The sequence below is a fragment of the Thamnophis elegans genome, chromosome 3 (genome assembly GCF_009769535.1).
Source record: "Thamnophis elegans isolate rThaEle1 chromosome 3, rThaEle1.pri, whole genome shotgun sequence".
Classification (NCBI taxonomy): domain Eukaryota; kingdom Metazoa; phylum Chordata; class Lepidosauria; order Squamata; family Colubridae; genus Thamnophis; species Thamnophis elegans.
In genome coordinates, this window is record NC_045543.1 from 50,020,554 (window position 1) to 50,036,386 (window position 15,833).

Consider the following 15,833-nt stretch of genomic DNA (forward strand, 5'->3'; position numbering starts at 1 on the left):
GGCTCCGCCCCCAGGAAGCCTAGACCTCTGAATTCAATGTCCTGCTCAAACAGGAATCCAGATTAATGTATCACTGATGATGGTTTAGCCTCGTCTTAAATATATTCAGTGGAGGGTATCCCACTGTTAATTGACCATAATGTTTCTAGAAACTTGATGTTTCCAGAAGTCTTACATCTGAGTTGGGCATTCAACAGACTTAAGACAAACGCCCAGATGTTAAGGGGAAGATCAAAGGAAAATGAAATGTGGCATTCTGAAGGCAACTTATGTATTTGCTTTCTGCTTTCTCTTACCTTTTAGTTTGGAATCTTATTGTTTCAGTTCACAGACAGTAAGCGAACTCTAGGTCACCAAAAGGAATCTTCCAGAATGTGTGGAAGAGTATAGCAGGTCAGTTTATGGAGGAGTACTGCAAGGCTAGTAATTTTAGACCCAACACATAATGACCGGAGGTGGGAGGCCTTAGATAGCCATATGCATTACTTAATTGGGACATACAGCTTTATTAGAAGCATATAATTAAGACTGAATTCCCCCTCCAAGTCAGTTAGGTATCCTTGATTATGATTAAAACTCTAATAGCTTTGTATTTTAAACTCAAAGTGTAGAACCACCACTGTTACAGGAATAACACGGCATCTGCTTCTTTGGCAATAGAGTTTCTTATGTGTTTCTTCTTCCTGAAGATAAGAAATACCACTTCACTTTAGAAAATGTTATAGGATAAAAATAACCATGCACATTTTTTTAGCATTCATGGCTAGCAAATTACAACTATAATAACTATTTAAAATAATAAAAAGATGCTGCAACACTTAATTCGATGCACTCAAATTTGGTACACCCACTTAATTTGGTAGACTCAGATATGCCCATGTATGTCCTGAATGCTGATGTTTGGTCTCCTGGAGATGTCCATCATTTTCCACTCTACAGATTATGCAGTCCTAATTTTTAACCATGAAGTTGAGGTGCAGTTGCACTGTTTCTTCTTCTCCCTCCTCCTCCTTCCCCTCCTTTCCCTCCTCCTCCTTCCCCTCCTTCCCCCTCCTCCTCCTCCTCCTCCTCCTCCTCCTTTTCCTTCTCCTCCTCCCCCCTCCTCCCTCTCCTCCTCCTTTTCCCCTAATCTCTCTCTTCCTCCTTTTCCAACTCCTCCTCCACAAGTGCAGAGTCCACTTTTCAGATCACAGAGTGCCACTGTGCACAGTCAGCTGCGTCTCTAGGGCTTGCATATTTTTGTTGACGTTTTGCCATCTCTGTTTTGGGTGCCTACATGGTTGCCGGCCATTGACTTCTAGTTGGTAGGCACTCTTGGTAATGGTGGAAGGTGGTACTCTCAGGACATGTCTATACCAGCGGAGCTGTCCTTCTCTCATCATCTCTATAATTGGTGCCACACCAAAATATTGTCGAATGGTGACATTTGTGATGTGGTCAAGAAGGGAAATACCCACTATCCAACGGGACATTCTCATTTCCATGGCATGGACATAGTTTTCAGTCTCTGTTGTTGCTGCCCAGCATTCAGTGCCATATAGTGCAACCGAGCGGATGGTTGTCTTGTAAATCTTAGATTTAAGACTAGTTGGCATTCGTCTGTCACATAACACACCAATGAGTTCTCCCTAACACATCAAGGCTGAACTCACCCTTGCTTGCACCTCACCATTGATGTTGCCATTGCCATGTAGGTGGAGTCCCAGATATTGAAATATGTCCAACTTCTTTAGGTTTTCTCCATTGATATGAAGCGTTCCAGGGTTGGTGACAGTCTCTAAGTACTCAGTTTTCTTGATGTTGAGGTGGAGCCCAAAATGGTTGAGGTGATCATTCCATGTTTGAACTTGCTGCTGTAATTCGCCTCTGGTGGTGGAAGTAAGCATAACACCATCAACATAGAGCATAATCCAGGGTGCGTTCTGCTGCAGGTCATGGCATCCATGACCAGTATAAGCAAAAGTGGTGACGGTGCAGAGCCTTTTGTGTACCCAACCATCACTGGGAATCTGTTGGAGAGGCCAGCTGGGGATCATACTTGGTGAATGCACTGTTACTGCCTATTTCAAAATGAAAAATGTATGCATGGAACTTCTATGTAGATTCAGTCATCCAGGTCAAGGTGGCTTTTCAAGAGGCAACTGCACTTTCTGGTTTTTCTTGAGGATGTTTCCCTTCTCATCCAAGAAGCTTCTTCAGCTTCTTGGATAGGAAGCAAAACATCCTCAGAGAAAAACCAGAAAGTCCAGTTGCCTCTTGAAAAACCACTTTTGGGATATGCATGGATATGTATGAACCAGGGGGCAGGGGAAAGGGACCCTTCACTTTTCCCTCTTCTCTCTCTCCTCTTCCTCTGTAAGAGACTCTTACATTCTGAGGGCTCGGCAAAGTACCTCTACATCTTCTGCTTGAAATGTGAAAATATCAGGACCTCTCAAAGGAACCTTGCATAAGTGGTAGGTTCTGAATTCCGTTCCAAGCGGTACGGAATGCCTCGGCGTCACCCACATGCATGCGTACGGCATTTGTGCACATATGCGCAGTGCACATGCACATGCATTGTAGCTGGAAACGATGCTTCCGCAAGCCTCTGCAATGCTCCATCTGCTCAGCGGAGCATTGCGCAGGCGCTGTACGTGTCATGCCTGTGCATGGAAGTGCCGACGCTTTAAAACACGGTAAGGAGCGCAGGTAGGCAGGCCCTCCAGAGCACCGTACCAGAATGGTATCCGCCTGTAACCCACCACTGCCTTGCATGGTCAGTTGTACATCTCCATCTCACCTGCTTCTGTAGAATCGGTATCCTGGTGACTGTACCTGTGCTTGCTAGGCATGCCTGGAGAATCTGTGGAGCCTCTAAAAAGTGCACTCAAGTCTTGGAAATTTGCAGTACTTCAGTGCTTTAGGCAAAATGCTTGAGAGGTGTTTAATGAGTTTTGCACATGGCTTTGCATAATACTTTATAATGTGTCACTTAGTATTGTGACATTATTCCATATGGCTTTACAGGATATTTAATTGCAGGCAAATAGTAAGCATTGTCTGGGACAACATTTAAAAGTAGTATTGAAACAGTTGCCCTTGTTGCTTTCAGGATTCCCCATCCCTCATTTTTTCCAGTTAGTCTACTGTTCTGATTTTCTTGTAAACCTTCTAGAAATTAGCAATTTTATATATCTGTAGCAAATTTTATGTTTTAATTCGTTGTGTTATTTATTACAAATATTTTTGCTATTTAAGTCTTTTTGAAACAGGAATGTTCTGGAACAGGGGTGTCAAACTCAAGGTCCGTGGGCTGGACCTGGCCCACGGGGTGCTTAGACCTGGCCTGCAGGTCTGCCCTGGAAACAGTGAAGGACTGGCCCGTGGTGTCTCTGCCAGTGAAAACGTAGCTGGGGAGGGATGCATGGGGGGGGGGGACTACCTCTGTTTTCAGCTGCAACAGCCTCCTGCAACCCTCTGCCAGCGAAAATGGTGTTTTTGCTGGCAGAGCGCTTGGGCCACCACAGGCACTCCTGACACAAGAGATGTTGAGCTGGCCCTCAGGTAAAACACAACCTTGATGTGGCTCTCAATGAAATCGAGTTTGACACCCTGTTCTGGAGCTTTTTTTATCTTTAGTTCTTGGTTAAATTATTAATAATAGTAAACCTACTTGGAGTCAGTGTTGATTCCTGATGACAACCTGAGCTAATCTCTGCAGTTTTCTTGGTAAGATTTTTGGAAGTGGTTTGCCATTGCCTCCTTCCTTGGCTGATAGTAAGGGACTGGCCCAAGGCCATCCAGCTGGCTTCATAACTAAGGCAGGACTAGAACTCATAATCTACTTTGTCTGGTGCTTTACCACTACAGAAAACTGACTTTCCTTGAACAAAGTAGAAGCATAATAAATTCATAGCAGAAATAATCTAAGGTAATATAGTTTTCTACATTAAACCACTCTTATTGTAATTGTTGTGGGAAATGACATAGGTGTAATGTTTTTGCTGTGTCTGAAGTTGACCTGGATAAATGGAATCTAAATGTTTTAATAAGAGAGACAACACTGATGAATGTTTCTTTTTATTGTTGCCCTGGTGGCCCCTATTCAATACTTGTCAAATAGCTTTTGAAGATGAATACAATATCAGATTTTGGTGTGTAATGTTAAAAATGGCTTTTTCAAATTCAGACCATCTGGAAGAAACACATTGCTGCTGCTTTGGAAATACTTCTGCTAAACTGCAGTACAACATTAAGGAAAGTAATAAATAAGTGTTACTAGTGTGAATGGCATGCTATTTCCTGTTTTGGATCTATAAATACAACCTTTTTCTTCCTGGAAAAATATGGCAGTGGCCATAGCTTGAATGAACAGCATCTATTTTAAATGTTTTAAAAATAAAAGTTACTGAATAACTGGCCTATGTATGCCTTTCCAGGCTTCCTAAATTTAAGACAATCTCCCACCAAAATGAAGATTTGGGGGGGAGGAAAACTCAGTAAAGATAAAAATCCTCTCTACCACTGATCTTCCTTATCTTGCCAAACCTAGTCTTGATTACAGTTGAAACCAATCCTTGAAATCTTCCTTCCCTCCCAAAATATGTATATCCATGAAATCTTTAAATACATTTGGGTATGTATGTGTGAGTCTGTATACTTACCCGGCACACTATCTAAAGGGATAGGCATGATAATTAGAAAGTATTAATTTAATTAAAAAATAATTAATGTTCATTGACCATAAAATGTATTTAATTATAAAAGTAAATACTTTTCATCTTTATATATTAATGATTCTTATAGACACAGGAACCTGTCACGTGTAAAATGTGTGAAAATTTACAATACAAATACATTTGACTCAAAAAGTTCAGATAGGTTGTAGTTTCTCTCACACGTGCCCAGTGTGGCTTCCTGCTTGTAATATATGAGTATTAACTGTAAACACATAGTGATATGCTTTATATTCATTGTAAGTGGCTTCATATTACTGGTATTTTTTGTTCGAATAGACTGTGTTTTGGGAATAATAATGCTGAGCTGGAGATGCTTTGTGTAACCCCACAGAAGAGATGAGGCATGTAGTCTAATGAAGGGTCAGTCTCTAGACTCATTTGCCAAGAAGAAAAGTCAAATTTAACTCCACTTTTGTTGAACTTCCATTTGCAAGGATAGGCATTTTTGTTCAGATGGATGTGCGGCTTTTAGGCACTGGAGAAAACCAATGGAAAAGGAGCTTTTGCTGTCAGCTTGGAAAGTGTGTATGGGGGAGTATCTGTAGCCCTGAGGCTACTCATAATTCAGGAGGCCTGATTGAAATTAGGAAGGTGGCAGTTTAGGCATAGAATTTGATGCAGAAAATGATAGCTGAGTTCTCATTGCCTGCCAGTCCTTTAAAGCAGGGGACCCTAACCCCTGGGCCACAGACAAGTACCAGTCTGTGGCTTGTCAGAAAGTGGGATGCGCTGCTGGAGGTGAGCGGCGGGCGAGTGAGGAAAATGAAAACCATACTTCCCCTCCTCCATGGAAAAATTGGTTTCCATGAAACCAGTCCTGGTGCCAAAAATATTGGGTATCGTTGCTTTAAAGCAGTTGTGGCTTGTCTGGTCGGCATTGAGTGAAGAGAATTGTCTTGGATTGCATATGCAATATATATTAATGTGTGTGCATGTATAAATAATGTTTAAAGTTTATGATCTTGTGGGGCCGCATCAGTGGTGGGTTTCAAAAATTGTTCGAACCTACTCTGTAGGTGTGGCCTCCTTTGTGGGAGTGGCTTGCCGCCCATGTGCCCGGATATGAAGATGCCAACGACACTTGTCAGAACCACCTTAAAATACCTCACACACAGCACTGGCATGCATAAGAATATGATGTAAACTTGTTTTTTAAAAGGCATCTTTGGTTTGCATTAAAACAACTTCAACACACGCAACGTTCTGATTGCACCACAAACACAGTAGTCATCCTTACCTTTCACAGAGGCACTGAGTTTTATAAATATGAGAGCATGATAGTGTAGAATAATCATATCCAAGGACCAGTGGTGGGTTTCAAAAGTTTTTGGAACCTCTTCTGTAGGTGTGGCCTGCTTTCCGGGTCCACTGGTGGAACCTCTTCTAACCGGTTCTGTAGATTTGACGAACAGGTTCTACCGAATAGGTGCGAACTGGTAGGAACCCACCTCTGGGCCGCATTACTAGTAAGTGGCCCATGGCTGCAGGTTTGACACACCGGCTTTAAACAGTCAGCTCTGTAAAAGTCTATTTCCTGTAAGATTCTACTTAGGTTTCCTTGGTTTCCAGTTCTACAACCTCTCTTTTGCCATGGGTTTCAGAGAAATTTATTATGTGAGAAACCATTTTTTAAGGGCTCAAACTTCTTGTTTCTTGTGCAACCTCAATGTATGGTTTTAAAGTTGCAGGAATGAGTCTGGAAGCAAGTAGGATCACCCTTCATAGGACATTCTAAAAAAATGCAGGCCTTTGTTTCATCCTGGGACCTTTCTTACATTAGATCCAAGAACAAGGGGTGGAGACTGGGTGGGCGGGCGTTAATCAAATTCTAAGTGGGCCCAGGCGATGCCTTTTCATTGTAAAATACCTTTTCGAAAGACTTGAATCTGTCTGTGTGCTCTTTGTCACATACAGATCAGGCTTATTTAAAACAAAGGCCTATTGACCTTCCTAACCCCTTCTATGCCTGTGGCAGCTTTCAGGATTCATTGTTTGCTTTTAAGTGGGTAGGTGACACTTCTCGCCTCTTTGGACTTTCAGTTATCTTCATTCATCTTATCAACAAATAAGAGAGGCTTCCTTTTTTCACCCCCATATCCCGCCCCAAATCGCTTTGCCTTTATCTATAGGCTGCTAGTATCAATCTCCTATTAGATTTTAAAAGTTATAAAATACTTGTTAAGGACATTTGAGGGCTGTTTACATTCTCTTTCTTTTTGATTATTGGGAGATGCTGTGGTCTTGGATTTTTTTAATAGGAGCATTTATAGGATGGTTTATTATTTATATATAATATCAAAGCTTTTCTTTTTTTCTTTTCTTTTACATACATACTGTGCTATTAGGAGTGTTTGGTTTCTTTTTGGGATAAATAACATTGTGCAAAGCACAGAATAAGGAGTAGCAAACAAAAGAAATGAGAAGTTCCAGATTAGAGAAGAAAAAAAAGCCTTCTAAATATATGAATTTAAACAGCACTTTTAAAATGCTCTGCGAGTCCATTTTCTTGTAGGTGAAATCAGTAATTGTGTTGTTCTGTTCATTTCTCAGTTATTGTTCACTTCTCTATTTCAGTTGAACCAATGCTTCTATAGCTTGCTGCTATGAGAACTTTACCTAATATCTAATGAAGTGATTTTTAATTTTTTTTTATGTTTCCCAGCCTCAGTCAAGATTTGTACCCAATCTACTGTTTCTCAGTAACTTTAATGACAGGCTACACAACTTACCGATCTCACTTAATGATTAGTTATTCCCCATGTTGTTTCCACACATTTAGGCTTGTTTATTTTCACTGCTATGTTTCCTTTCCTTCAGCAAAGTGAGCTGAACTCCTTCCTGTGGACTATAAAGAGAGACCCGCCATCTTACTTTTTTGGTACCATTCACGTCCCTTATACTCGAGTCTGGGATTTTATCCCTGAGAATTCCAAGAAAGCCTTCCAGAACAGTCATATTGTCTACTTTGAGCTGGACCTCACAGATCCCTACACAATCTCTGCTTTGACCAGTTGCCAGCTCCTACCACAGGGCAAGAACCTTCAGGATGTGCTCCCCAGGGACCTCTACCGCCGACTCAAGCGCCATTTGGAGTATGTCAAGCTGATGATACCTTCCTGGATGACTCCAGATCAACGAGGCAAAGGCTTATATGCAGACTACCTCTTCAACGCTATTGCAGGCAACTGGGAGAGGAAAAGGCCTGTTTGGGTCATGCTAATGATGAATTCTCTGACTGAGGTGGACATCAAGTCACGGGGTGTACCTGTTTTAGATCTCTATCTGGCTCAGGAAGCAGAACGCCTCAAGAAGCAGACTGGTGCAGTCGAAAAAGTAGAGGAACAATGCCATCCATTGAACGGTCTCAATTTTTCTCAGGTAAGGATGTTCAGACTGTTCTTTGATAAACACATGAAATACTCAATCTGTGCTCTCACAATTCTTCGCTGGTAACCTTTTCTTAGAGAAATTGAAGAAGCTAGAACATTAGGTCAGCTTTTTACCACTGAATACCTTCGTCTAATATTATAAAAGAAGGAAGCAGATCAACAGAATAAATACTATAAAAGTAGAACAGAAAGTGCAGTCCATAGTTCCAGCAAAATAAACCGTATCTCCTGTTTGAATAATAATATATTTGTTCTAGGAATACAGTGTTGTTTTTTTGTTTTTTTATTTAAAAACACTTTTTACACATGTATTTGAAGTTACTTTTTGTGCTCAGGCTTGAACTGTTTCACATTTCCCTTGCTGTGACTCTGCAAACGTGTACAGATCTGTCAAGTATTTGTTCTAAGCCAAATGTGTAAAGTGAGATCCCTAACACCTTTCTGTTTAACAACTCGAGTTGCAAGCAAGTTTTTTTTTTCTTTTTAATGCATGATTTGGGTTTCTTAAGAGAATCACCGAAGCAGTAGGTGTTAACTTAAATGGACTCCAGAGGATGGTAGAGAACAGGAAAGCCTGGAGGAACACTGTCCATGGGGTCGCAATGGGTCGGGCACGACTTCGTAATTAGCAACAAACCCAAATCTATCTTTAGCTGGAATTGCACAGTTGCCATGGTTAGAACCTGTGCAATTTTGGGAGAAGATATGGGCCCGCTCTAAAGGATTGCAGACAGGTTCTATATTTTGTCTTTTAAAGTGCTGCACAGCCCTCAGGAGTGACTATTCATCAAATAACAATGCATTTGTCAAGGCATGCTAATTGGCTATGATTACATATCAAGTATGCTCATGTATGCTTCACCAGCCTTCCAATTTCTCCACTTGGCTGGCTAACCAAGAGAAATCGTTTTTATGTTTAGGTTTTTTTCTACCCATGATGATATTGAACTGCAATACTCATCAACTCTAGCCCAAATGGCCTGTGATGAAAGACTTGCAGTCAATATACTGTATTAATCATCCTGGTGTTGACGGAAAGCTGTAAAACAAGGCTCCATCCAGCCACCTCATTCTCTGTCGTCCCCTTCTTTTGCCCTCAAACTTTCTCAGCATTAAGCTCTTCTCCAGTGAGTCCTTCCTTCTCATTTAGTGGCCAAAGTATTTGAGTTTCATCTTCAGGATCTGGCCTTCTAAAGAGCAGTCAGGGTTGATCTCCTGTAGGACTGACTGTTTTGATCACCTTGCAGTCCAAGGGACTCACAGGAGTCTTCTCCAGCACCACAGTCCAAAGGCCTCAATTTTTTGGCACTCAGCCTTTCTTATGCTTCAACTTTCACAGCCATACAATGCAACTGGGAAAACCATAGCCTTGACTATACACACTTTTGTTGGCAGGGTGATATATTTGGTTTTTAGTATGCTGTCTAGATTTGGGTTACAGAGTTGCGGACAAGTGCTATGTATGCACTTCTATGTTCTCCAAAGCACCTTTTTGCTTTCAAATCCAAATTACTGCCCTATTGTTGGTACTGGGTGCCTTACCACTAAGGACTTTATGGGAATGTTTGAAAAGATACCTGTAATTCCAACAGAAATTTAAGAAAGGATTTATGTTACGGAAAATGTCTTAGAATGCAATTTATTGGAATGTATATCTTCACCCCTCATTTAGCCCCGTTAAACAAGTGCAGCTGTAATGCTGTTGCACGAAGACCTGGGGAAATGTTAACATTGTATATCTGCTAAATGATGCCTGAAATCATTGCCATTTCTTCTATGGAAGCAGCATGTTTGGAATAAGTTGAAATGTTTAATGTAAGCCCATCCTCTGTTGCTTTGAAATTAAGTACACTAAAAGTGCCTTACCATGATAACAAAATGGCATACAGTAGAGTCTGGAAACAGCCCCTGATGATATATTTATCAAAGAATCCCAGGCTTTCACATAAATACTTTTGTCTCTAGTGGTTTTGAAAAAGCCTTTCAAATTGCCTAAAATGTTGGACATCCTCTCCCAAGTCCTTGTTGTGCAAGAGGTTGATACAGCATTGAAAATCTGTGTTCATGGACATCTGGATAGTTCTAGGACATAAGTCAAGGCTCTTGATATTATCAGACCCAGTTTGTAATAAACCAAAAAGAGAAAAAATGTGTAATTTTGAAGATTTTTTTTTAAAAAAGGAATATACCTGATCTCCATTTTCCCCAAAGCTGAGGAAAAGAGTATTAGAGTTTTTTAGACTGTCTTTGTATATATGCTTTTCAAAGGAACTTTAAGCCCAAGCCTATAATAGTTTTACATTATGGTGAAAATTCATCCAGGGTTAAAAAACATTGACAATGGTATTTAGGACCTAGGGTATTCTCCAGGGGTGGGTTCCTATGCGAACTGATACTGCTTCATTCGTGTGTGCGCCAGCCATGTGTTGCTTATGCATGCACAGTTCACTGTAAATGGTTGTGTGCATTAGCTAATTAAAAGCTAATAAACAAGATGCCAGCAATGCCAACGGAGACCAGGGAACTGGTTCGGGGGCATGGCCAGCCTGGCTTGCTGCCGGTTCTGTGCCCCAGGCCAGATTATCACTACCGGTTCGGCTGAATCGGGCCGAACCAGGAGCAACCCACCTCTGGTATTCTCTACAAAATTTAATCTAGTATTCTATATACTTACTCTAGCATCCTCCAATTCCCATGGGTGAAGTAAGGGAAGACTTTAGGCCTGAAATCTGAAGGTTTCTCATGGAAATTTGCTAATGGGTTATTGAAGAGCATATAATTTCATTTTGTTGTAAATAAGAGTTTTGTTAATAATCAAAGTCTGATGAGTCTGTGGTATCAAATTCATCACATTTTGGATGGGTGGAAGGCACACTTTCATTTTCATAATACAGGTAGTCCTTGACTTATGACTATAGTTGAGCTCAAAATTTCTATTGCTATGTGAGGCATTAAGTGAGTTTTGCCCCATTTTATGATCTTTCTTCCCACAGTTGTTGTGAAACTCAGTTTAACATTTTTTATTGAATTATAAGTATTATAATATACAAAATACAAAAGTAAATAGGAAAACAATGGGGAGGAAGAGGGAGAAGAGAAGTGAGAAAGGCTAAGAAGAAAAAGAAAGAAAAAGAAGCATTGACTTCTGACTCTCTCTGTTGCAGTAAAATCAGGCATTAACATCAAATCACAACTTTTTGCTTTTTTAGAATAATCCGAACAAGCCATTTCTATAAAGATCTATCAATTTACTCGGTAAAATCCACTCTATTTGCCACAGTGGTTATATGAATCACTGCAGCTGTTAAGTGAATAACATGGTTGTTAAGTGAGTCTGGCTTTCTCATTGACTTTGCTTGTCAGAAGGTCGCAAAAGGTGGTCACATAACCCAATGAAGCTGCAATCATCATAAACACAAGCCAGTTGCCAAGAGTTCCAAATGTGATAACATGACAATGGGGAATGCTGCTGTGAAAAAATTTATGAGTCACTTTTTAAATGTTGTTGTAACTTTGAACAGTCACCAAACAAATGGTTGTAAGGACTACCTGTAGTGTTATCATCTTGGTACTATACATAGTTTGCAATGCTGCTTTCAAATGAAGATATTCCCACAGATAGCGGCATTTACTTAATTATAGATCTGAATAGACATGAAAGTGTTGAGCTCTTATGTCAGACAGGGTTGGTCTGTCTTTGGCAGGGTATCTCAACCTTGGTAAACTTAAGATGTGTGGACTTCATTTCCAGAATTTCCCAGGCAGCATGGTTTCTGGTTTCCATTACAATTCTCTTTTGACAGTCTTATCTGCTGAAGATCTATTGTACTTCTGGAGGATCACAATATATTCCAAGATGCTTTCCAGTCCAGTTATTTCAATTTACCATTGCTTCAAATTACCTAAAAGGGCTTCAGGGATCATACGTACCATTTTCCTTTGGTTATGCACAGCAAGGGAAAAACAGATTTGCCACTACTGTACAGTATTTATATTTTATTCTGTATTAATACAGCCAATATTTCCCGGGACATATTTTGAAAGTGCTTATCCTTGATCTCATGTTACCTGAAGTGGTACAAGGTGGCGCAGTGGTTAAATGCAGCACTGCAGGCTACTGCTAGATCAGCAGGTCAGCGGTTCAAATCTCACCGGCTCAGGGTTGACTCAGCCTTCCATCCTTCCGAGGTGGGTAAAATGAGGACCCAGATTGTTGGGGGCAATATGCTGACTCTCTGTAAACCGCTTAGAGAGGCCTGAAAGGCCTATGAAGAGGTATATAAGTCTACTGCTATTGCTATAAAAAATGTCACTCCTGTTTCAGTAGATCACAGAGAATGATTTGATGTTTTTTGAGCATTCAGAAAGCATACTTGCTGCTTACATTTCAAAGCACATCTGAAGATTACATAACTGATTTTTACCAGGCTTACTCACATTAAAGGAAAACTATTTTCTCAGAAGGGGAGAATCATCTTAGATTTACTGAGAACATAGTACTGAAGGTAGATCGTGTCACCTTTTCTAATGGATCTTTCCAGACAGTGAATCTATGTTTTTTGAACACTAGAGGGCACATTGAAAATAGAATGTACAAGCTCTTGAAAGCAGCCACCCATTCTCCACATCTTACCATTATTGTTCATAGGAAGTATATTCCGTCTGTTGCTATCTTTTAACATGGGAAATTATGGGTCCAACAATCTTAATGGGGCAAAGCAAAAAAAAAAAAAACCTTCCAAGGCTTATTGCTGTGAAGTATAACAAGATACCTGGTTTCAGCATTCTAATTTCATGAGAATGATAGTCTCTTATTATCCAACACATCTATTTTGGAATGAGTATTACATCATTTTGTGAAGGTTTCATAAAACAAGTTACAGACATAATTTGATCTGATTTAAACTTTCACTCACTTTCTGCCATATTTCTTGCCTCACAAAAGTGTCTAAAAACAACAACCAAATTCATATCAGGTCTAATTTTTATCTTCACCAGAAATTCGAGTAAACTCTGATCACAATATGTTTTAATAGCTTCTTGCCCCCCATGTTCATTTTATATTATTAGAAATCATGACAGAAGATGACACTGAGCTTTATAGGATTAATGTTCTGAGCACTGTTTTAAAAACAATATATGAAATTAATATCACTATCGTAATTTCAAGAAAAATGTGCACACATCATACAAGAAGAAAGAAACAGAAAAACCACTTCAGTATTTATTTTAAATTCCCTGCCAATGCACTCCAATTGAAAGGCACCATTTTTGTTTCAAGTATCTGATATCTGAAGAGTAGAGAATGCTTTGGCCAAAATAAATTAGATACAGCACTTTGTACTTATGTCTAAATGCAAATTTATCCAGGAGGATGAAATGTTTAAGTCTTGAACGGCCATTGGACTGTGGCGGAGAAATGAAAGGCCAATGAAATTCTAAGAGCCAATGAACTTTTAAACCCAAAACTATGTCACCAATCAGCTGTGAGTGGAGGGAAAATAAAATGTAAGAGAATAGTAAGAGCTGGAGGGAAGAGACCACATGAGTCAATAATTGGAAGGACCTTGAGATGAAAAGTAAGGAGAAAAATTGTTGTCAGTGTGAGGAGATCAATAGAAAACTGAAAGGCAAAATCTAAACCCAAAATATTGAATTGATACAGAAAAACCCAAATATGTCTTCCTCAGTTATTGTAATAAAAGAGGAGAGAACATTAGTTTAGAGCAGGGGTGGGTTCCTGCCAGCATTACTATGGTTCGGTGCCCAATTTGTTTTGCCTAGGATTGAACTCTCAACTTTCTCAGTGAGAGGCAGTTGTCTTCACCACTAGACCACCATGCTGCTTATACTTCCTTACTGTTTATTTAAGTGTATACTCTTATATCATTATTTAATATAAATCAAGTATTATGTTTCAGCATGAATTTGTGTGTGCATTCATTATGTGGTCATGTGATAGAAGAGCAAATTTCCATCTGTTGTCATTATGGTGTTACTGTGCTGAAAAGAAACTTTCCTTTATGTGTGTCCTAATATCCTTGAAAACAAATACAAACCCTGAATTGTCTATTTTGATAGCAAGTTGCATAATTAGCCCGGAAAGTATGAACCATTTTTTTACTCTTGCATCTCAGTCTTCAGTGACAATCTGGCTTATCATGATGGAGTGGTACAGAATACTCTTATTTTGCTCCTTTGCCCTTGAAACCACGAGTGGCAGAAATAAAAGGTTTAGTAAAATATCCAAAACCAGGAACCTGGTCTAGTGTTTGTTATAGTACTGTTGAGTCAATGGTGTAACTTCCTCAACTTTTAAGTATACTTAGTTTTTGAAGAGAGTTGTTATGAGATTATCCTGCTAGGCATTATGGGATTTTCAAAGTGAACATTATGGATTGGATTGAATTCAGCCCAGAGGTGGTATTCAGCGGGTTCTGACCAGTTCTGGAGAACCAGTAGCAGAAATTTTGAGTAGTTTGGAGAACTGGTAAATACCAACTCTGACTGGCCCCGCCCCCATCTATTCTCTGCCTCTGATCAGGAGAGAATGGTGATTTTGGCAGTTATCTTTCCTGGAGTGGGGAGGGAATGGAGATTTTGCAGTATCCTTCCTCTGCCACGCCCACCAAGGCACGTTCCTTCCCCTGGAGTGGGAGGGAATGGAGATTTTACAGTATCCTTCCTCTGCCATGCCCACCAAGGCACCCCCACAGAACTGGTAGTAAATTTTTTGAATCCCACCACTGATTCAGGCTATTCAATTTAAATTGCCTTCCACCATAGAAATCAATTGAAATGTGTAATGCAAGTTCCTGCAGTTGGCAGGCAATATAATATCTCTACAGCCCTGAGTCTTCAAAGAGTGGGCAGCATACAAAACTAAATAATAATAATAATAATAATAATTTATTATTATTATTATTATTATTATTATTATTATTATTGTTGTTGTTGTTGTTGTACAATTGTATCACAGCGGCCAGTTTGTTTCGCCGGATTTGGCATTGGTTACTAGTCGGGCCCCACCCAGGGGCCTAGGACGTCGTAACGTATTTTCTTAATATGCGTGCAGATCCAAGCAGTGCGGCTTTTTGCATTTGACTGATGGTGATTTTGTCAATTTTTAACTGTTTTAAATGTAATTCCAGTGCTTTTGGAATAGCACCCAGTGTGCCAATTACCACTGGAATTACCACTGCTGGTTTGTGCCATAGTCGTTGAATTTCGATTTTTAAGTCCTGGTATCTTGCGATTTTTCATGTTCCTCTCGGCGACCCTGCTATCACCTGTATTGCGATGTCTATGATTGTGACCTTATTTTTCTCACCAGTGTGATGTCTGGTGTATTATGCGCCAGTATTTGTCAGTTTGTATACGGAAATCCCACAAGATCTTGACCATCTGATTTCTGTGACTTTTTCAGGCTGATGTTCCCACCAGTTTTGTTGCTGTTTTAATATTATAATTTTTGCACAAATTCCAATGGATCATTTGTGCTACTGAATTGTGCCGCAATTTATAATCAGTCTGTGCGATTTTTTACAGCAGCTGAGTATGTGATCAACAGTTTCATCAGCTTCTTTGCAAAGTCTGCATTTGCATCATCAGAGGATTTTTTCGATTTTGGCCTTAATGGCATTTGTGCGGATAGCTTGTTCTTGCGCAGCCAGGATTAGTGACTCTGTTTCTTTCTTTAATGTACCTGTTTTTAACCATAACC

At 39.9% G+C, this 15,833-nt stretch overlaps 1 protein-coding gene across 1 annotated transcript in view; it reads left to right on the forward strand.

The window, feature by feature from the left end:
* Positions 1–2,641: 2,641 nt before the first annotated feature.
* TRABD2A (TraB domain containing 2A) overlaps positions 2,642–15,833 on the forward strand; it is a 79,690-nt gene continuing 66,498 nt past the window's right edge. Inside the window, exons 1-3 of the mRNA XM_032213807.1 lie at positions 2,642–2,678; positions 6,636–6,727; positions 7,539–8,099. Coding sequence (XP_032069698.1) covers positions 2,642–2,678; positions 6,636–6,727; positions 7,539–8,099 — 690 coding nt within the window. The remainder of the gene's footprint in view (positions 2,679–6,635; positions 6,728–7,538; positions 8,100–15,833) is intronic.